The sequence below is a fragment of the Pimephales promelas genome, chromosome 4 (genome assembly GCF_988280905.1).
Source record: "Pimephales promelas chromosome 4, fPimPro1.hap1.1, whole genome shotgun sequence".
Taxonomy (NCBI): Eukaryota; Metazoa; Chordata; class Actinopteri; order Cypriniformes; family Leuciscidae; genus Pimephales; species Pimephales promelas.
Window position 1 is genome coordinate 33,456,487 of NC_142772.1, and position 22,761 is coordinate 33,479,247.

General features: G+C 37.5%; 4 protein-coding genes across 7 annotated transcripts in view; 3 read left to right on the forward strand and 1 right to left on the reverse strand.

Annotated features, from left to right (window-relative positions):
• c2cd2l (c2cd2 like) overlaps positions 1-3,858 on the forward strand; it is a 29,037-nt gene extending 25,179 nt beyond the window's left edge. For all 3 annotated transcript variants that reach the window (XM_039658715.2, XM_039658714.2, XM_039658716.2), the window contains exon 15: positions 1,839-3,858. In XM_039658715.2, coding sequence (XP_039514649.2) covers positions 1,839-2,092 — 254 coding nt within the window. In that variant the 3' untranslated portion in view covers positions 2,093-3,858. The remainder of the gene's footprint in view (positions 1-1,838) is intronic.
• A 429-nt stretch (positions 3,859-4,287) lies between these two features.
• h2ax (H2A.X variant histone) lies at positions 4,288-4,959 on the forward strand. The gene has a single exon (XM_039658719.2). It carries the CDS (start codon positions 4,385-4,387, stop codon positions 4,811-4,813), a length of 429 nt encoding a protein of 142 aa, XP_039514653.1. The 5' UTR covers positions 4,288-4,384; the 3' UTR covers positions 4,814-4,959.
• A 76-nt stretch (positions 4,960-5,035) lies between these two features.
• Positions 5,036-12,523, reverse strand: hmbsa (hydroxymethylbilane synthase a). 2 transcript variants are annotated; one of them, XM_039658718.2, is made up of 14 exons: positions 12,318-12,523; positions 11,319-11,372; positions 10,542-10,614; positions 10,167-10,216; positions 9,965-10,020; positions 9,383-9,460; positions 9,100-9,177; positions 8,816-8,891; positions 8,504-8,617; positions 7,983-8,021; positions 7,162-7,281; positions 6,980-7,033; positions 6,799-6,885; positions 5,036-6,254 (listed from the first exon to the last, which is right to left on the reverse strand). In XM_039658718.2, exons 1-14 carry the CDS (start codon positions 12,327-12,329, stop codon positions 6,084-6,086), a joined length of 1,062 nt encoding a protein of 353 aa, XP_039514652.1. In that variant the 5' UTR covers positions 12,330-12,523; the 3' UTR covers positions 5,036-6,083. The 2 variants fall into 2 exon arrangements, with proteins under 2 accessions (XP_039514652.1, XP_039514651.1); XM_039658717.2 differs by lacking the exon at positions 12,318-12,523 and adding an exon at positions 11,460-11,656.
• Positions 12,524-13,961: 1,438 nt separating this feature from the next.
• arcn1a (archain 1a) lies at positions 13,962-22,197 on the forward strand. Its single transcript, XM_039659249.2, has 10 exons — positions 13,962-14,170; positions 16,339-16,602; positions 17,063-17,242; positions 17,602-17,801; positions 17,887-18,045; positions 18,862-19,027; positions 19,319-19,466; positions 19,578-19,686; positions 19,825-20,029; positions 21,488-22,197. The coding sequence occupies exons 1-10, from the start codon at positions 14,168-14,170 to the stop codon at positions 21,575-21,577; spliced, it is 1,524 nt and encodes a 507-aa protein (XP_039515183.1). The 5' UTR covers positions 13,962-14,167; the 3' UTR covers positions 21,578-22,197.
• Positions 22,198-22,761: the final 564 nt, after the last annotated feature.

Consider the following 22,761-nt stretch of genomic DNA (forward strand, 5'->3'; position numbering starts at 1 on the left):
CATTTATGGAGAATATGGCAACTTTGACGACTGGTATGCTGCTGAAGAAAGAAAAAATGTAAATAAAACGGAGAAAATTACACCGCTGCTGCTCTGCTCCATTGAACTCTATTGGTAACGACGTAACTTGCGACCATAGTTGGATAACGATGCTTTCGGGAAACGCACCCCTGAATGAGACCCTGCGGGAGTTTTACGCAGCTGTCCAGACAACCAAGGCAGGAGAAGGCTGAACGTTACAGCGTTTCAAGCCTAAGGAGCCTGAGGCAAATTACCCTCTCTTTGATCTGATTAATTTATTGCCCTCTATAACGTTAAGCGCAAATCGCTGGAGATCAGAGCTAATTGTTTTCTTATTGTTGTTTGATTAATTGTTTTATGTGTAATAAAAAAAAAAAAACTATGCCTACCTTTGTGTTTCATGAAAAAAAAAATGCATTTGTGAACCTGAAGGGATACGAGCTAAGCGGACTATATCTCCGGTTGCTAAATAAACAGTCAGGCAGGCAAGTTATTATTTGTAAAAACTAGATTTAGCCTAATTAAAATATAAACTAATGTTTTATTTGGCAAGTGACCATGGTATAAGCGGGTTAATTAAGCGGGTTTAATCAAACAACAATAAGAAAACAATTAGCTCTGATCTCCAGCGATTTGCGCTTAACGTTATAGAGGGCAATAAATTAATCAGATCAAAGAGAGGGTAATTTGCCTCAGGCTCCTTAGGCTTGAAACGCTGTAACGTTCAGCCTTCTCCTGCCTTGGTTGTCTGGACAGCTGCGTAAAACTCCCGCAGGGTCTCATTCAGGGGTGCGTTTCCCGAAAGCATCGTTATCCAACTATGGTCGCAAGTTACGTCGTTACCAATTCAATGGAGCAGAGCAGCAGCGGTGTAATTTTCTCCGTTTTATTTACATTTTTTCTTTCTTCAGCAGCATACCAGTCGTCAAAGTTGCCATATTCTCCATAAATGTTAAAAGAAATAGCACGAAGTCGCTCATTGTTGTATTAGGCTATAATATCTAACGTTAGATGATAGAGCATGTGACTGCCTGTTGCTATGGTTACTCACAGCCGTTGTAGGCAGCGCATTTATTTATTCATTTCGAATGGTAAACAGGCAGTTTCACCAGAACTACTTTACTAGGTGTCCTCTATCACTTTTTAACGGACACCCTGCAGCCAATCAGAATCGAGTATTCACCCAGACCATGGTATAATGGGTTTTAAACGACATGAGGGTGAGTATAATGATTGACAGAATCTTATTTTTTGGTGAACTATCCCTTTAAGCAACAATGAACATATTAGGCAGCAATTACAACTTGTGCTCATAGAGTGGTGCGGGTATGATGTCAAAACCCAGAAGACTAATTCGCCACCTGTTCCCTCCAGATTTTCTTATGACTTTTTATAATGGGATTTTTCAATTTATGAGTGGAATAAGGTGGTGAACATAACTTGGAGATTTTTATGAACGTTTTGCTCTACAACATAAATTACACACACTCACCCTCCAAACATTCTTATTAGAAACATTTAGAAACAGCATTTTTTATTTAAATAAACACAATCCTCATTTTCAATATGGGTGTTTGTAATCTATGTTGTACAGCAAAACGTTCAAGTATCATCACTAAGAGCTTATTTCACTCATAAATTGAAAAGCCCTATTATTTAAAAAAAAAAAAAAAAGCCATAGGAAAATCTCAAGGGAAATCAGTGGCGAATTAGTCTTAGTTTTGATGTCATCCCTGAAACACTCAATAATGATTACAATATAAGGATGATATATTTCTTCTTTCTTTTTATTTATGTGTATGCACGTTCTGTTTCAGTGGGATTCCTCCGCAGTGGTACCAAGCTACTATTCCGAAGGAAAAACAGAGAAAAAGACCCCAGTTTCAGTCAGTCCCATGAGGATGTCTCCAACCTGGGCAATGACTCCTCCACAGCCTCCTGCTCCTCCACCAGCCGCAAGAAGTCTGGAAGTTTCTCCCGCCGTCTCATCAAACGCTTCTCGTTCCGCTCGTCCAAGACTAAGGGCAAATCGAGCACAGCCAATGGAGGGTCCAGCACTACAGATAACTGAAGGATAAATAGAGCGGATGGAAACTTGAGAGAGAGATGGTGCAGGCACCAGTCAAATGAGTGTGAAAAGTTATTTATGTTAGATACTGATTTTCCACAACCTTTCTGGAGTAACGTCATGCTTCAGACCATACTGTACCCAGGAAGCCAGCCTTGCTTTGTTGTTCTCCTGCCTGGAATGTCATCCTTCACCTATGATTACAGCGTTTAGGATGGAAAACACCATTAAATGTGGTAAATAAAAAGGATTTGAACATTTATGGATGGATTGTTAATCTAATTAATTTGGGGGAAGTTTTTTATGTGAATGATTATGGGTGAACCAATTCGAGAAACTCAAAATGGACGGGAGTGTTATGCGGTTATTGAGCACAGGGGGGCGACATAGATCAATGACTATTGATGCCTCCCCTCCAACACTGTCGCTATGTGTTGTTTTACTTATTTATTTTATTTCATCCGTTGCACTTTTAATCTTAATCTGATTGTTTACAATGCTGGGGAGCTCTTTTTCTGTCGTTTTAAAAAAAATCATGTTTGTGTATCGTTTACTGTTATCGGCGCTGTTTAGTTCTCCTGAGCCCAATCAGCCCATTAGAGAGTTAACTTATGCTAAGACATGCTGTGAGCTTTGTTCTCGTTTTGCTGTTGATATAGCACTTAGATCAATGGATATTATGATCTGTTTTCAAATAGTGGTAAGTTTTACTTTTATTAATTGTGGCTTAATAATCTTTTATAATGATGTTTTTTTATTTGTTCTAGAAAACGGAAACGTTCACAAGCTATAGGCATTTCTCACTAAATTAAGTTTGTGTGTATTGTTTGTAAAGTATGAGCCCTTCATATGTCAAAAGGGATACACTACCGGGAAAAAAATGCATTTGTGTATATTTATAAATTATTCCACATATTATCTACAAACTCTTGAGCTACGTCAGGCTGAATCTGCAGTGGAAAAGTGCTTTTTCAGGGTCCACGTAAAAACAAACCTCAGGGGATACAAAAAAAGAAGGTAAAAATATGTTTAGTCTATCTATTTTTTAATATTATTATTATCCGAGATTGCTTTCTTGAACAAAACAGACCAACTAACATAGAACCCCCTTTTCTCTTCTGAGATATACTATAACTTATTCATGAGCCTTCGCACGCATTTTCGTTGTAATACAATAGATAGCTTTTATGATAATGTTGAATATAACATTATTATTATTTTCTAGTAACGTAAACTAATTCGTAGTAGAGAAATAGTCCACATGGTTCACACTCAAAATTGTATCATCATTAACCTCGGTTACCATTCACTTTCACTGTTTGGCTATTGAGGCTGTTTATCTGCACGAAATAAGTAACGTTAGAGGTTTGTAGAGTGAGTTAATGAACACAAATCTCGTTTTGGGTGAACTATCCCTTTAAGGAATAGCTCTTTATCCCTCTCCCATCCCTTTACCAACCGGTGCATGTTTTCAGCATTTGGTTCTTCTATCATCAGATTTATTTGAATTAATCAACGATCTGTTAAGACCTAAACTAATATAGAAAAACATGTCAACAGCTCACAGTTCATGGAACAATGACAGAGCGCTTGTTTGCAGTGTAATTCCTGGAGCATAAAGCCTGAAAATGTTCTATGACCAGAATGTTATGATAACTCCGAACAATCTAAAATGAAGGCAGTGGGCCATTTGAGGAATTCAGAGCTTTATATTATTGTGCTTAATCTGATGTTTAATTTATTCTGAATAAATTATTTTTGAAAATCCATTCCTCTTATTTTTTCCCACCAAAATGTTCTTACAATGACTTGAAATTATATACAAGCACACAAAACATAACAAAAAAGGAGAACTGTGGGGGTTGTGGGTTAAATGATAATCATTTCCGTATGCGTTTTGCGCCAAACTAAAAAAAAAAAAGAATGAATGAATGTGTGGTTTGAATTTACCGCCCAAATTTGATTGACAAAGAAATAAACCAGCAGTGGGCGCGGACCAGAGCCGTACGAACCAATCAGAGGAATCAATCAGTTCGCGCACATGTAGATGGACCCGGATTGGTTTGTTAGTTTGCGCCATTTATGCACTGCAAGTTCAAGCCAATAGGAAATCACATCCGTTCTAGGGTTGCTTCTAACCGCCAATCAGGTCTGTTCTTTACTGCGACTAACCAATCACAATGGTGGGCGGGATCACACAACTCTAGTTCAGTCAGTCCTTAAATACTGCAGCAACTGTTAGGAGCGTTTCACTGATTTCTTCTACAAGCGGAGAAAAGAACTATCTTCATCAACATGTCTGGAAGAGGCAAAACCGGTGGAAAAGCCCGCGCCAAGGCCAAGACCCGCAGCTCCCGTGCTGGTCTCCAGTTCCCCGTCGGCCGTGTGCATCGTCTCCTCCGTAAAGGCAACTATGCTGAGAGAGTAGGTGCTGGTGCTCCCGTGTACCTGGCTGCTGTCCTCGAGTACCTCACCGCTGAGATTCTCGAGTTGGCGGGAAACGCCGCAAGAGACAACAAGAAAACTCGTATCATTCCTCGCCATCTTCAGCTGGCCGTCCGTAACGACGAGGAACTGAACAAACTGCTCGGAGGAGTGACCATCGCCCAGGGTGGTGTGCTCCCCAACATCCAGGCCGTCCTTCTGCCCAAGAAAACCGGCCAGGCTGTTGCTAGCTCTGGCAAATCTGGAAAGAAGGGATCTTCCCAGTCACAGGAGTATTAAAAGCTATGCTGTCCTAAGCTAACTAACCCAAAGGCCCTTTTAAGGGCCACCCCACTCGTCAGAAAAGAGCCAATTCCATGTTTCTGAATGTGATGTAACCTGTATTATTGAGATGCCTTTTTACGTATTAAATAGTTTTTTATATATCTATTTGTGTATGTGTTTTGAATAAGAATACAGGTCAACGCTTGAGATCAACGGGGAAAAAGTGAACAACAATGGTAACGTTATCAGTGATAGTCTTTATTCAGATAATTTTTTTTTCTCATGTTGATATAAGTTAGTTACAGAAAACTTAACATTGCTGGTGAAATGACTTGCTATGATTGACTCAATTAGCTACATGTTTAAAAGGCACATCATGGCGTCTTGATGACTACAACACGTTGCATAGCTAACGTTAAATGTCCTAGTGAAGAATCTAACGTATGCTAACTTTTCAAATTGAACTTGCATGGAGCTCAGTCTTTTGAAGTAATAATCTTAACGTCTGTGATTTAGCCTACCTAATTTTACAGAATTCAACATTAAAATCCATATTTTGATAGACATTTTTATAAAATAGTTAGATATTAAGTTCGATATTTAAAAACTACGGCCAGATGTAAAAAAAAAAAGTAGCCATTTCAAAGAGATACTCCAACCGAAAATGAAAATTCCATCATTTACCTGTATGATTTTCTTCCTTCTGCTGAACACAAAGGGAGATATTTTGAAGAATGATTGAAACCAAACAGTTGTTGGGCACCGTTGACTGCCATAGTAGAGAAAAATACTATGGAAGTCAATAGTGCCCCACAACTGTTTGGTCTTCAAAATATCTCCCTTTGTGTTCAGCAGAAGAAAGAAAATCATACAGGTTTGCAACAACCTGAGGGTGAGTAAATCATTCTGGAATTTTAATTTTTGAGTGTAGTATCTCTTTGAGCACCTAATGTGTATGTGGCTCATTGATAAAAACAGCCTGATCCTTAGTTGAAAGACTACCAAAGGGATTTTCTTCCAGAATTATGTACCTGAGAGAAGATGGCAGTCAAAACATTAGACATTTCAGTGTCTTATGTGAGAACTAGCAGCTGACAGAAAAATTGGTGCTGTCACAGAGGTATAGTAGCTGAAGAGACTTAATATATTTACCCAATCATGGTTGTATTTAAGCTGGAGATTCAGCTCTAGATAAAGTTTAGCAAGTTAACAGCATGCCAAATTTTTAATAAACTAGGTCCCAACTAACTCTGGTGCACAAAATGTACAAAAACATATAAATATATTATCGAGCATCATTAAGTTTCCTGGCTGTTGTGAGAATGTCTTTGGCCCCTTTATTAAGGAGAACGTTTGCCAGATCCATCCCCAGTTTCTCAGCAGCATCGAGGGCTGATGATGATATATTGTTGGCAGTGACTGCAACGTGTACACACTCCTGTGCACTCTCACTCACCTGATAGAAACCAATTGGAATAAAGGTTATAATGCTGTAAAATGATTTACTATATAATCATGTAGCATTATACACTACCATTCAAAGGTTTGGAGTACATGTTTATGAAAAAAAAAGTCTCATGCTCACCAAGGCTACATTTATTTGGTCCAAAAACAGTAATATCATTAAAAACACAACTGACTACAATTTAAAATAACCGTTCAATATTAGTAATGTTTTCCTGACATTCAATCCTGTGATGGCATAGCTGAATTTTCAGCAGTATCACATGATCCTTCAGAAATAATTCTAATATGATGATCTACTGCTCAAGAAACATTTCTTATTATCAACATTGAAAACAGTTGTGGTGCTTAATCTAGTTGTGGAAACTGTGATACATTTTATTCACAGAATTCTTTGATGAAAAAAAAGCTTTGAAACAAATTTAAGTCTTTACCTAAGTCACTGATCAATGTAATGCATCCTTGCTGAATAAAAATATTTTACTGACCACAAACATTTGAACGGTTATGTATATATAAGTATATTTGACCCTTACTTTGTTGTCTATTTCCACACACGTCTGCATAGTGTCCTTCAAGCAATCAGCTCCATCCAAACTATAAACTGCTCCAATCAAATACAACTGCAACAAAAGCCGATTTTAATCTGTTATACAAACATCAACAACACTCATTCAGATTTACATTGAGTGAAGTAGCATAAAACATGCTCTTTACCATGGACCCTTTCACTTCTGTGTGAACAGCAACAGGCACACTGCAGCCTCCTTCCTGAAAGCAAGGCAAAGGAACAAATAGAATTTTTAGAGCCCACAGCTGTATGCCAAGGAATATGGTCAATTAGATATGAACCACATCCATTGACCGTTCATTTCATGTGTGTATGTAAGGGAACCCACCAGCTGCTTGAGGAAAGCTCTCTCTGAGATGCACCTCAGCACTGTGTCTGGATGGTGCAGGACAGACACCATTTCCAAAATGTCTCTATCTTGTGCTCTGACTTCCACTGCCAGTGCTCCCTGATCATAAGACACATTTTATGTTATTTACTGACTGACATGTCATATAAAAACAGTTCTGCATGTTTTTGGAAATAGGCTCATTTTACAACTCCCCCAGAGTTAAACAGTTGAGTTTTACCGTTTTTGAATCCATTCAGCCGATTTTCTGATTTTTAGAAGAATATCAGTAAACAGACAGTTTCTGGTCTCATTGACTTCCATAGTATATGTTTTTCCTACTATGGAAGTCAATGAGACCAGAAACTGTCTGGTTACTGATAATCTTCTAAAAATCAGAAAATCGTCTGAATGGTTTCAAAAATGGTAAAACCCAACTATTTAACTCTGGCGGAGTTGTAAAATGAGCCTATTTCCAAAAAAAGTGGAGTATCCCTTTAAGTGTCCCATTTCTGGAGTTACAGAATGTATGCAATGGCTTCACATGAGTCTGGTTACGAATGAAGCATTATGTTCATGCAACAAACACAAAAAACTGCACTTTTTTGGCTGCAACCGTTGACATTGTTACACAGGTGTTTCCTTTAATGTTTATAAAGTGCAATAACAGTTGAGCTTGCACCTGCTTCTTTCTCACACAAACACAATAATAAGTGCAAAGCGTGACGGGTATAAACTGGAAAAAATAAGCTACTAGTGCATGAATTCCTAATGGGGTTTCATAGTTTACAAATGCTTGTGCACACTTCCACACGACTTACCTGGCCAACTGCATACATGCAATCTTCAGGGCCGAGAATCTGCAATTTATAGAACGACTACAATGAATGCATTATAAATAAAACTATATACACCGCTGTAGTCATCAGAGACATTCAATATTCAGAATAGTGGTTGGTAGATATGGGTTTTCCCCAGTAATATATAACAATCTAGTTATAAACCCATATCATGTCTTATATGAAATTACATTTGCAAATGGGCCTATATAGATAAAAATCATTTTAATATTAAAGTCAGCATGAAATTAAAATGTATTTTTGCTTTCTAAATGCATCTTATTGAGAACTATCTGTTCCTTTTTTATTAAAACGTCAGGCTCTCTTGATGTATGCTGGACTTCTCTAATCATTTCGTGCCTTTCTTACTATTTACTGCAAGCACGCATTCATATCTGCCTCCTGCATCCTATCAACAACTGATGGATTGAAATCCCAGCTCTACAATTTTTTTTCTTTTTAATTAATTCATTTCAATTGGAAGTATGTCGTGACTAACATACTTGACTGATTCGGTTTTCCCAGCCCATCCGTTTGAGGCCTGCTGCGGCCAGAATGATGGCAGCATAGTCGTCCTTTTCATCCAGCTTCTTTAGGCGGGTGTTTAGATTCCCTCTCTATAGCAGTAAAGTCAAGGAGACAGACTCTAGAACTGTTAAAATGCTATATACAGTATATAGAAACTTGCCGGTATAACAAATACCCAAGAAGCATGCGCTTGCTTTGGCAGTCTAACAAAATCAATGATAAAGCTGTTCCCATTAATAATATATAAACATCCAGAGATTCAAAAAGCAAAAGAAAGTGCAGGATACAATATTTTCAAACTCCAGTTGAGGGAATCGTTTCTTCAGCTGAGCTGCTCTGCGAAGTGAACTTGTGCCAATAACACTGGGGATAAAAAGGTTTCAAATGATACATAAATGCATATAGCTATCATAATGTGACATCTGACAGAATGAAGATTTTGAAATCAAATGCCATCGCCATGAATACTGATTATCTTCCTTCATTATTTGGGTCATCAATCAAATTCTCTAGAATGGGTGTCTGCACTTTTATTTGGCATGACTACATTGTTAAAGAACACAGAGCTCACCTCTTCTCTGGCAAGCTGTCCAGAGTAAGTCCAGCATTCTTTGGATGAAGCACCACCGCATCATAGGGATTTTCCCGCCTTCACAAAACAATGAGCAATATATCACACACACACTGTTCAAACAGGTTTTCAAACCACCTACAACATTGTCCTTGGGCATTACGGGTCATAAATAACATTTATTATTATTAATTAAATAGGAAACACAATAATTGATAATAACTACATTAATGATAATAATTAATTAACAATATTTGTCAGATGTCAAGTGTGTGGTACTTACTGAAGAATGGCTCCAATTGTGAATCCAGCGGGCAATGAGGTAGGTAAATCCTTAAGAGAGTGCACCACAATATCCACTCTAGTGGTGAACAAAACACATAAAAATATTAATAATAATAATACAATAAAATAAAATATATTTAAAAAAAAATCACAAACTCACACATTAGAGGAAAAATGTTGTTCTAACTTCTATTGCATTGTGTTAAGTGTCACCATAAAAAAAGTTATTTATCGCATGATTAATTAAGGTTTATTACACAAAACACATCAACAAGTCTTAAAGAACTGCTTTCACATCCTCTGATGTAGTGTTGGTAACCAGCAGAACAGAGGGCGAAGCAGCTGAATACAGTAAATATGAGCAAAACTGTTCTATTTGAAATGTCATATCAATAATACGGAAAGCATAATAATTACAAGTTAAGTCAATCTAAAGCTTTTTATAGAATAATGTACTGAACACCAGTCTATTATGTTTTCGAAAGAGAGTTTAGAAGGGGGAAACCTTCATAAAAGCTGAGATGAGAACATACTTAGCATCAGTGTCCTAACACAGTAATCAGTTTTTGATTAAACTTACTCATTTCTCTCAAGGGCATTTTCCAGCTCTTTGGTGAAGAGGCTCTTTTCGCCAATCTAAGAAAACACATTTAATAGGTTATAATGGATTTGTACAAGTTGGGCAGCACACAAAAGTTCAAAGGCATTTCTTATTACAGACACCACCAAACCTAACATACTGTAATAGTAATGACATGTAAAAATTGCAGATGGATTTCTACCTTCGATAATGCAGTGTCCAGGATTTTGTCCCCAATTGTCGACATGGCAACTGAAATGCACGCACACAAAAAGGTTCAGAGATGAATAGTTGTGCACACTGGTTCCAACTCTGACATCATCATTCATGTCTTTTGACACAGACAGTAGGATTCAGCAGTGGAGCGGTGGTATAGATTACACATTCTCAGCAGAACACAATCCCTCACTGTCCTTAGACAAGCAGTGAGTGCATGGGGACAAGAAAATGAAAAGTGTGTGTGTATGTGTGTGTTAGAAAAAATACATTTAATTGACAGACACAAGACAAATGCAGCAATACAAGTAAAGTTGATGGAATCCATAAAAATGATGCTGTGCAAAATGTCCTCTCTTACCTATCTCTAGATGAACGTCTGGATAAAGCTCTTTCAGTCTGCCGGCCACACTGTCTGTTTGAATGCGAGCCAGCTGAGAGACACAGACAACCCCATTATAGCAGATACAAAATTTAACTTTCAGCAATGTCATAGAGCCATACATAGAGTGCAATACATTTTATCTGAGAGCAGCTCCCTAAACATTAAAGTCCAAGTCATTATTTAAAAACTCTCCGGGTTATGAAGTCTTTAACTAACCTCACACATGTACCAATTTTCATGATTAAATGCTAGCCGTTGCTCCCAGCAATCACTCTGGTGACACTAAGGACTAGTTTTTATCTGATTAAAGCATGCTAGTTAACACCCATTTCCATTTTGTTATCTACCCTCACTTTGTAACGGTTCCAGACAAGAAAATCTAAATCTATACACTTCCCATTCAATTTATAATCCATGTTTTCTCTATTTTTGACTTAACTGGCTCCACTGATCATTTAATTTGAGTGCATAATGATGAAAACCCCAATGAAATTCTCCATGTCAAGAGTTGTCAACCTTTACAGACCCAGGGACCCACAGCTAAACCACAATGGGGATAAAAAGCTAAAATTTTCCAAGGAACACATTATAATATAACATTACAAACATTGATTTTAATGTACAACTACAATTCTATACATTTTACTGTATATTGTATAACTAAGTGCAGAACATTCTTAGATAGGAAGATGAAATTAATGAATGAATAACTTATTACACATCATAGCTGAATGACTCTGAACATTACATTACCTGGCTCTTCCTTGTTCCCATGCGAATAACCCGACTGACTTTGCCATTTCCTTCCTGCAAGAACAAGAATATTACAAAATTTCATCATAACGCTCACCTCAACTCCTCTAAATAGAAAAATATGTTTCATCAAACTCTCACTCTATTATACTTGAATGGCCCTTCCATGTTATTTGCGGATAACTGTTCAGAACTGTTCAGAAGGCTGCAGAAGATGATGTGCTGGATCCAAGGCCTTATGAATGACTGAATGAATCAACAACTGCTTAAGAGGTTTTTTATCCTTTAGTTTACAGTGTCCTTGCATTCCCCACACCCTGTGTTTCTGGGCAGTGCTGATAAACCCAAGGCTCGATGCACTGCTCACAGTTGCGAGTCAGATAAATGTTGCCCGTTCAACCCAGTTTGTCCTTTTTTTTTATTCTATTGCTTATTCGTACGTTCAAGTTCAGAAAACACTACAAAATAGAAGAGGCAAAGCTGTAGATAGGTCACGCATAAAATAAAAATGTGTCATTTTGTAACATATTGATATTCAAATTACGAGGAATTTTGGCCATTCGATGGCCACTATAAGAGACTTTAATGTTTATTTTGACTCGCATGTAAACATTTTACATCAAGGTACACTTGTCACTTGTCATATTGTAACGACCAGGAAGGCTTTGTTTCTGAACTTTTGTTTACTCAGAAGAACGCACCAGCCTGCTCACATTTAATATTCTCCTCTTTCTTCCCGCCTGGGATCTCCCCACGTTAACCCTATAACTGCCGGTGCAAAACTAACACAGCAATTTCACCACAAGAGTTGGAACAAAATCTCATATTTCTTAGGTCCACATGTTTCTAGACCCCGCCTACTTCTTCCGAACTCTTCCCGTCCACCAATAGGAAGACAGAACGGTTAAAATGACAGTTCACTGAGCCAATAAAACTCAGCCATTTGCCACAGCGCATTAAACCATGTAGTTTTTACTTTTACACTTGACATATACTTACGTTTCCAGACATCAGCGATCTGTTCCCCGAACTGTATCGTCAAGATTTTTCACTCATTTGCACAACTGTTTTGGTAGAGTGACTGACTTCTAAAATGCCCAACTGCTTCCGCAAACTCTGTGTATGACCAGATTTCAGATGTGTGAGCAGACGGGCTCTGGTATGACCTACACGGGAACGAACAGTACTTCCGTCTGCATTCAAAGAACACATTGGGCTGTACTGTAGATGTATTCAAGCTCGTCACGCTGCGCCAAACAGCGCATTCTTGTTGTGTAATTTAAAAAAATTATAAATAATAAAACATCTGTATTTATTGAAAAATCATATTTATAAACCAGTTTAATATAAGAGTCGACTGATAAATGAATTTTGTAATAAAATAAAGTTTTGACTGAGAATTGTAGTGTGCCTGTTTAGATAAAGTAAATACACATTTGTAAAACCTAATGGAATGCAACAAAGTTTTTAATGATTTTACATATTAAAATGTAGTAAAAACATAAACATATCATGTAAATATTTAAATATTGTATGTAAAAATAGGTCAAATACACAAACCAGACTATGATTCAGACTGCCGGAAATGTGACAATATTCATGAAACAGCTGAAATGTTCGATCTGTGAGCCCTAAACTGCATCTTCATCTTCCAGACTCTTTATTACATTATCTATTAATTTTTCAAAGCAATTGCTTCTTAAGTGTTCGAAACGCCACACGCTGGTGACCCCTGCTGGACATAACAGTGTATCAGATTCATCTAATACAGTGCGTGTGTGTTCTATGTGTTTTGATATCAATTTTCTGGGCGTGTTTTGTTTGGTCTAAACTTGTCAATAAGAGACTATAACCTACAATTATTCCTTTTGTTGTAATGTATGAAACTGATCAGACATCAGGTAAAACCGTAAAAACCATAGACGCTTGTGCAATGGTTCACCGCTGGGGGGCGCGTGATTTTTACAGTCTGTGGTTCGCAGAGATCATCGCCCCCTAGCGGTGAACATTTGAAATTTAGAAACAGACTATGACATAACGAAGCCCCGTTTACTGAAATGACGTGGGTGACTTTGGCAGTTTGATACACGCTCCGAAGTCCGAACCACAGTGTTTCGCCCCCAAAGCCCCCATCACTCATTCTAGATGATGTTAGAAACTTTGTGTTGCTTGCTCTTGTTATTGCCTCTTTAAAATGAATCGCACTGTAATGTAAAGTCATTAAACATCATCAAGGGACAACTCATGACAAAATTGGACAATTCATAAGAGAGTAGCAAAATGACTCATTCATACCAGATAAAGAAGGGGTGATTTCAGAATTAAAGGAAAAGAAACCACATCAAGCACTCAAAATGGAATGCAACACCTTAATGAGGAATCAAATGATACACAGGGCACCAAAACTCAGATTCACAGTGTGCATCCTTCTTTTCTTTACAACTTTTTGTTAATGTAAAAAAATAAATAAACTTTTGTTATGTCTTTGGAATCTCTGGAAAACCGTTTATTGTTAATTCTTTATTCCGGACCATTAGGTCCATATCACTGAATAAAAGAAACATCCATAAACTTTATGTTTACTTTCCATAATTCTTTCCATAAGAATAGGTTGTTTGTGTGTGTGGGTTGGGCAGTCCTGCTGCTGATGTTGGATCCTCCACATCAGCCTTGCTGCCCTTTTACCCCCTGACGACGAGCTGCTTCCGGTTGGAGACGTGGCTTACACTTCTGCCATATTGAGCCGCCTTGCACACAAATAACAGTTTTATTTATCTCCACATAGCATTATACAGCCACACAAACGGCGTTCAGAAGATTAAACGCAGAAAACATATCAGACCGTGAAAATGGTGAGTTCATCTTAATTCGGTTATGGATAAACGGCTGATTTTGACGACGGGTTCCGGTTTTTACACGAGAGGATACAGCTAGCTAATGAAATGAACCGCAGGCTGATTTATTGCTCGATATTTATTCAAGAGAGACTTTGAAATTACCGTGTTGTAAAAGTGTAAATCAGTTCAGTGATAATGTCTACGAATAATGTCACTTCTTGAGCTGTTAAACTCGCTAGTAAGGTGTGTTGTCAATATAAGAGAAATGAGCTAACGTTAACTTACAGCAGCACCATCACAAATACTCGCTGTAGTAGGCCTGTTACTTTCCCTATCAGCTTATCATTATACGTGTTTGTGATAACAAATCAACTGTTCAAGTTGTGATTGATAACGGTAGGACGATGTGGGCTAATTCTACATGACAGTTTTTTTTTTGTGTGTAAAATAACTAGCCCATTGAAGAGCATATGTTGACGTGGTCAGGTTGTGTTGACTTCAGTGCTGGCATTAGCACTGAGAACAATTCAGACTGTTTTTGTCGTTGTTTAAATTAGTCAATTTGCAACTAGCACGTTGATCAGTTGTAGATCATGTTGACATGTCTGTTGCTCAATTGTAACAGGATGGTTTGTTTCAAGGCTTTTTCATTAAATGTAACGCTGAATTTAGCTCAGCTGAATATTTAATTTTCCCATTTATTGTCATTTATTGCCTGATGTTTTTTTAAAGTTGTTTTATGGAAATGCTGATGGAAGTAGATATCTTAATCCCATACACAATCATTGGGTCTGTCTTGTGTAATGTGGACTAGCTTAGGTCAAAGAGGATTGCACTGTAGTATTTTGAAGTGTGCATCTGTCTAGTCAGGTGTAATACAGGTATAACAGACCACAAAACTCTTCACCCTTTGATTTCTTTTTGATAATAAAAGAATCCCATTCATACTTTGTTACTTTGGCTGGTTTCCTTTAGCTTGAAAAATCTTGAAATATTATTGATTTTCAAAAATGTTAGTTCCAGACCTGGAAAAGTCATGGAACTAAATGCCAAGTTCTGTCATAAAACTCTAGATGGGGCAGACTAGTGGGTTAACTACATAATACAAGGTGAAAGGTTTCTATTGCATCTGTATCTAATGAAATTGTTGCTTAAACAGTTGGTCAATATTTGCTGTAGTGGTTTTGTGCAGCAGCAGCATGTCTTAAATGCTTTCAGCAGTGTCTATGATAGTAGGCAATAGTTATTCGCTGTACAATAATCAACAGCAACATTTTCTATTTACTTCTTGAGCTGCTATACAGCTACAGACAGTTTGGAAGAATAGCCTAAGTCCAAATGCACTGTTTTAAAGGCACAATCCACTGTTTTGATGCAAATAAACGTGACCGCGTGAAATGGTGCATGTTCCAGCTAGTGTTAAAGTCCCCATGAAATCACGATTTATTTATTTATTTATTTTTTGGCTTTTAGTGTGCATGTTTACTGTTATTTAGGCTATGAGCTTGTGTTCTCCAAAACAATGACAAACTTCGCATATAGAAGATACAAGGATTCAAAACTTAGTCTCTCACTTCCGCCAAATGGATCAATGGTTTTGATGACATCACTCTAGTCTACACTTAAGCTTCTCTTCAGATTTTCTGTCCAAATAACACATTTACTGTTTTCTACATGGTGAATGGCATATAGTGTACTATAGGCCAGGGGATAGGGAAAGACTGTATATACTTTCCATTTGGTTTTACAATAGTGTCAAGCGAACTGCCGCAGCTGCGTACAGTCTGCTCTGCTCCAGAGACACGATAGCACAGAGTGGATAACAGTCGGCGCATACAGAAAATGTATCAAATTCATTTGAATTCTGAACAGAATGCTATATTTCAAAGTGAAGTGAAGGAGAAATGGTTAGAGTTTAGGAGGAAACTGCAGCTTTACTGCCTCTGGCCGAGCTGGGATATAAAATAAATGCTATTGGCAATTTAAAAAAAGTGTAAGAGCTGTTCAATACTTCCTGCTCGGTCTTCTGTTTCAGTAGAAATTACATCAACACATTAAAATAACACCTTGTGTGTGTAAGCTCTTTAAATTGATCTAATCATTGCGTACGGCCGTTTTGAATTTTTTTTTTTTTTTTTTTTTAATTGGCTCCCTGAATTTCTTGTTCAATAACTCTTCTCCAGGTGCTGTTGGCTGCAGCAATCTGCACCAAGGCAGGTAAGGCTCTGGTATCGCGGCAGTTTGTGGAGATGACACGGACGCGAGTGGAGGGTCTTCTGGCCGCTTTTCCCAAGCTGATGAACACTGGCAAACAGCACACATTTGTGGAGACTGAGAGTGTGCGCTACGTCTACCAGCCTCTGGAAAAGCTCTACATGGTGCTGGTCACCACCAAGAACAGTAATATACTGGAGGACCTGGAGACACTGCGTCTCTTCTCACGTGTGGTACGAAAGAAAGCGCATACACTGTGGAATAAAATACTTTTTCATCACTTCTTTATGCACATCATTGTTCACTTTTCTTTACCTAAAATTCACTATAAAAAATGTATAACGCATAAGCCAGGGAATGTCACCATAAATGAAATTGCAAATTTGCAATCCATAGTTTTTACTTAGAAAAGGCTTAAATTTGACACGATAGGGTAAAATAACATTTACAGTTTTTCACTGGATGTAGTAAGGTAATGTAGTTACAATTAACACATTTTTAAAATAGCAAATTAATTTTTTTTTTGTAAAATAAACCAAAAATCAGTCTAAGTAATGAAAGAAATTAGTATTTTTCTGTAGATCTTACCTTATTTTAATTAATTTGTAAAATAGAAACTTAAACCTGTTCTACTATCAGAATTTTCCAATGAACTTGATTTGTTTTCTGTTCATTTTACTTTTATTTTGGTAGATTCCTGAATATTGTCGTGTCCTGGAGGAGAGTGAGATTTCAGAGCACTGCTTTGACCTCATCTTTGCGTTCGATGAGATTGTTGCACTCGGTTATAGAGAAAATGTCAACTTGGCCCAGATCCGAACATTCACAGAAATGGACTCTCACGAGGAAAAGGTTTTCCGTGCCGTCAGAGAGGTAGGAAAGACATTCCTTGAGAAATAGCAAAGCAAACTTTTTTTCCCATCCATCTTAAGCTCTTCTAATTATTGAATTTGGCAATTCCACAAAAGTCTACACCATTTAATGACATTCTAGAAAATTCTCCAATCTGCTAGACTTGCATAGCTTAGGTACAAGAATTGATGCAATTAAGGAGGATCAATATGTTCCTAATGTGTGAAACAAGGTGCTGTGTGGAGTTAATTTAACATCCCTAATCGCAGCTATATGTTTGTTGTTTATAAATAACCCACTGGCAAGGGCTCTTAGTAATTATGATGCACTTTACTGTCAATTATCTTTTCTTTTCTCTAAACCACTCAATTGTTCATCAGACTCAGGAGCGCGAGGCTAAGGCAGAGATGAGACGAAAGGCTAAAGAACTTCAGCAGATACGGCGTGATTCAGAGCGTGGAAAGAAGGGTCCTGGCTTTGGTGGTTTTGGCAGCTCGGGCATGAGCAGCAGCAACACATCCATCATCACAGACACTCTGATCGAGCTTGAGAAACCCAAACCCACCCCTGCACCCGTCAGGTACAGCTATAATCTTAATGGACTACAGCGATCCTTAACCTGTATAAAAAGCAGCAGGATGCACTATTAATGCCATTTTGTTTAGGTCCAGTGGTCCAAGTAAAGCGCTTAAACTGGTTGGCAAGGGGAAGGAGGTGGATGACTTTGTGGACAAACTCAAGTCAGAGGGAGAAATCTTGCCGGTCACAGGCAAAAGACCCTCGGATGCGTCCAAATCTCTGCCTCCTCCAACCCACACAGAGAGGTAATGATATGTCTCTGTTTTAATGCAGGATTGACATACAATGATGAAACAAGACATCACGCAAGATCATTTTATTTAGTAAAATATCTCTCTATTCATTGATGCATCCACATCATACTCACCATTAAAATGCAACTGCTCTTATTTTTTGCCACTGGACAGCAAATGCAAGTGAATTTTCTGTTATTTTTGCCGGACTGTGATATGAAGAGTGTGCAAAGTAACATTTTTGCAACTGCGTGAAAGTGAATACCACACATCTATTGTTACAATGTCCACACTACAACGCAAAAATGGCATTTTCAAAATTATCCACTTTGGAGAGCGTTTTCAAAAAGCTTAGTTTTCGTTCATAAAAACGTCATCTTGGTGAGGACGTAAGCCCAAAACGGTGAGATGTATTTTCAAACAAAAATGTATTAGTGTGGACAAGGCCTTTAACAGTTTTCTATCCACACAGTATTTACACTGTACGATTGAGCAGCATGTCAAGTAGAGTTTCAGCACTGAGCCTATTTTTGCTGCTTAGTGCACACTGAAGTCAGCAGAACGTATGGTGAAAATGTATTTGTTCATCAACAATAAAGGCACATGTTACCCTTTATAGTTAGAGTTTGATAATCATATAATTCTCAATGACCCAGAAATCACTTTATTTTCTGTATAAAACCACGTCATTTTTATGCACCAGTATGCTGCAAACACAAAATGTGTGAAACGGGACTATGTTTTGTCTTAAAATAGGATTGTTTTGCAACATTTAGGATAATCCTTAAAATTGTACTATTATCTAAACAATTTCTGTCTAATTTTCAGTGTGCATATGCGGGTGGAGGAAAAGATCACCCTGACGTGTGGCCGTGATGGTGGCCTCCAGAACATGGAAGTGATTGGCATGATTACCCTCAGAGTGTCTGATGAGAAGAATGGGCGAATTAGGCTAAATATCAGCAATAATGACAAGAGAGGTGTCCAGTTACAGGTGACGTTTTTCTAAATGCAGCAGCATTGGCACTTCAAAATTCTGAATATGATGCTTCTTGTGAAAAAATCACATGTATTAGTATAGTCATTAGTTTGTAGTGCAAAAAAACCCAGAGTAGGGTCTATTAAAACTAATGAAAAATGAAACTGAAATAAACTAAACTACAAACACAAGCCAAAACTGAAAACTATTAAATGTTTCTATGTATTCTGAAACTACTAATAAAAGAAAATAGAAAACTATAGAAGTGTGTAACACTCTTCCAACTATTTTTTTCTGTTCTTGTAGACCCATCCCAATGTGGACAAAAAACTTTTCACAGCGGAGTCCGTGATTGGTCTGAAAAACCCTGACAAATCTTTCCCCCTGAAAACTGACGTGGGTGTGCTAAAGTGGAGACTACAGACCACAGAGGAATCTCTCATTCCATTAACAAGTCAGTCTTAAACATCTATTTTCATTAATACCAATAAAGATATTTGTTTTTCTCACCCATAGTGTCAAATGACCTATGCTCATCCAATTCCTGTCTGTTTCATCTCTGCAGTAAACTGCTGGCCCTCTGAGAGTGGTACCGGCTGTGACGTAAACATTGAGTATGAGCTACAGGATGAAACTCTGGAACTCAATGACGTAGTCATCTCTATTCCTGTACCGTGAGTAGAAATTAATTGAATTTATTTCGCGACCTTAATTCACTCACATTATACTCCATATTAAAGTACCTTCTGCCTTTCCCCGTGTGTAATGAAGCATCTTGGGGTCATGTTTCTACTGAAAACATTTCATCACAGGTCTGGAGTAGGAGCTCCTGTGATTGGTGATTTAGATGGAGAATATCGCCATGACAACAGACGAAATGTCCTGGAGTGGTCTCTTCCCGTGATCGATGTAAAGAATAAGACGGGTAGCATGGAGTTCAGCATAAATGGCCAGCCCAATGACTTTTTCCCTGTCAGTGTCTCCTTTGTCTCCAAGGGAAGCTACTGTGACATTCAGGTAAAAAAAAGAGGTCATGGTTTCCCAAACCATGTTTTGTTATGGAGCTACAGGGGTTCATGAACTAATTAAGTTAATAATTAATACAATCATGACATTTCAAATGTAAAATACATTATTTAAAAATAACTTTTTAAATTTTTATACATTTTTCATTTTCGATAACAACCGCTAAAAAGTTATCTTTTGACATGTAAGAGGTCATTGTACTATAAAAAACATCCTGTAAGTTTCAGAACTCAAAACTTCCTTGTTAGTCCAAAAACAGCTTTTTTTTAAACCAAGCTCTTTCAAAAAATAAATCATATCTGATTTTGCCACATTATAATGTAATAATGCGACAAACCACCATCAGAAACGTTAGTGAGATGAGAAGGAGAGAATAGAGATGAATGATCACTGGACTAAAAATAACATTATCTTCCAAAGGATCCTAATACTAGGAAAGTGGTTATTTATGTGAGTGTGTCAGTGGAGCAATATTTGTTTGTTTGTTACATTTCACTGTGGATTATTTGGTAAATCAGTCACATTTTGGTGCAGGCTTTGCAAACAGACATTAAGATATGGACCTGAAAGTAATGACACAACATGCAAGAAACCATGTTCATTCTAATGCCTAATCTGTGATCAGTGATTTTTGATATGTAATTATTCATGTACAGTCAGACGTTCTTTGTCTCAAAATCATTTATTGCCGTTTATGCGTCACCATCAATCCAGTGATTAGATTGTAAACTTCACATTGTTTCTCATAGTAGCATGAAAATGTTTTTTTAAAATTGTGAAAGCGGTCAAAGAACGCTCCCTTTATAATCTTTGGAGCTGTCAATCAAACAGAGTGAGTTTATCAGTGACTCTGGCCAAAACTCCCATTATAATCAATGATGCTGTCTACACTCCACAATAAATCTCTTATTTACATTGTATTTTCAATTAGTTATGATGAAAGCATTCGTGAGAGTGCTGAAATCGGGTTGCAATGACGAGATGCGCTCAACAGACAATTCTGTCATCGGCTACGATGCTCATCGCTGCAAACTTTCTTGTCACGGGAGAAGATCTAAATATAATGTTGTAATCAACACTTTTCACAATTAGTTAATCTCGATAGATGTAATAGTAAAACATAGCATTACAGGTGGAATTCTCTCAAACTTAGTTCATATGCAAAGATGTTAGCCAATCAAAGCAGTGGGCGTTTATACAAGTCTCATGGCAGACATGCCGTTTAAATCAGAGGGATAAGACAGGGTAGAAAATGGCTTTTTATTTCTAAATTGACAAAAAAATTTTTATATATATATATATATAAAGCATACAAACATTATAACTAAGTGCACCTCAGGAAACAAAGTTATTAAAAAAATGCAGTTCATGACCCCTTTTAAATGCAAAACAAAAGGTGAAAACTCACATTTCCCCCCCTTTCTCTTTGTTCATGTTCTCTCCTGTCAGGTCACTAAGGTGTCTCAAGTGGATGGGGACAGCCCGGTTCGGTTCTCCACAGAAACATCATTTGTGGTCGACAAGTATGAAATACTATAAAAGGAAACATCACTAACAAAATTCCACCCAACTTGACAGAAGAGCAGATAAATGGACTGAAAACATTCATATAATTAAAAAAAAGGGAGAGACATACAAATGGAGGGACGATGCAATCTTTATCATCTTCAGCAGTACTTTAATGGGATTCTGCTTACTTTTTTATCCCCTAAAAATAAAATGAAGTCATTTTAGACTTTGCTGGCAATATTGGCTATACTTGTACCAAATTTGTTTCACGAAGTAACCTTCTTCATAAAGGCCAGTGAGTTTCAGCGAGGGTTGGGGCTAAAATGGAGACTTTATCAGGAGGGAGGTAGGCTGGTGGAGCTTTATTTATTTGATGCCATCATGGCAGTATATATATATGAATTGATGGTTCATATACATTCACTGTAAGGGTCAAGTAGCTCATGTCATTTCTTTCAGTTTGTGGTTTTCTAAAGTTTCTTTTTCATTGTGCTGTGAACTAACTTTTTTGAAACACTAGAAGATTGTTGTCCCTTGCTTGCAATAGCCTTTTCGTCCATATCCTGAAATGTCTGTACTAGTCATTGTTTTATCTTTCTTTGCCATTCATACTTTTGTTTTGTCTAAAATATATTTCATCTCCTGTTTCAGTCTGCTGTTTGACATCTCTCGTGTTTAAGAACTAAATCTGTGCTTGGATCTTTGTCTGACTTGCTATTTTCTTACTTTACGTTGCTTTAATGTAGTAATGCCAACCTGTTATGAAATGGAACATATAGTATCCATTTTCATAACTTTGTTTCCAGTATCATAGACATCTGAGGACAATTTGACAAACAATTAAAATGGAAAAAACATTTAAAGCCATTAACAACACATAGTGCAGTGAGTTGTTCAAAAATGAGAGCTCAGTTTATCTGGTTTATATCATGTTTTCTATTGAAAGCAGGAACTACAGGCTTGGACCTTCATACTGCTAAAAGGCAACCTGCTCATTCTTATCTAAAATGTGTTGTATGTAGATAGAGCCACTCAGTGGAGGATCGGGATCATGTGTGTCTCTTGACTGTCAGTGATTGTGAATGGGTTTTCAGGGAGGGACCTCTGGTCTCAAATCAGCATTAAGAGTGGTTCCCAGCCTGCCAAATCATCATCCAAAATTCAGTCTCAACCCCACATGGCCCCCACTGAAGGAAAGAGGCCTCCCTTGCTGT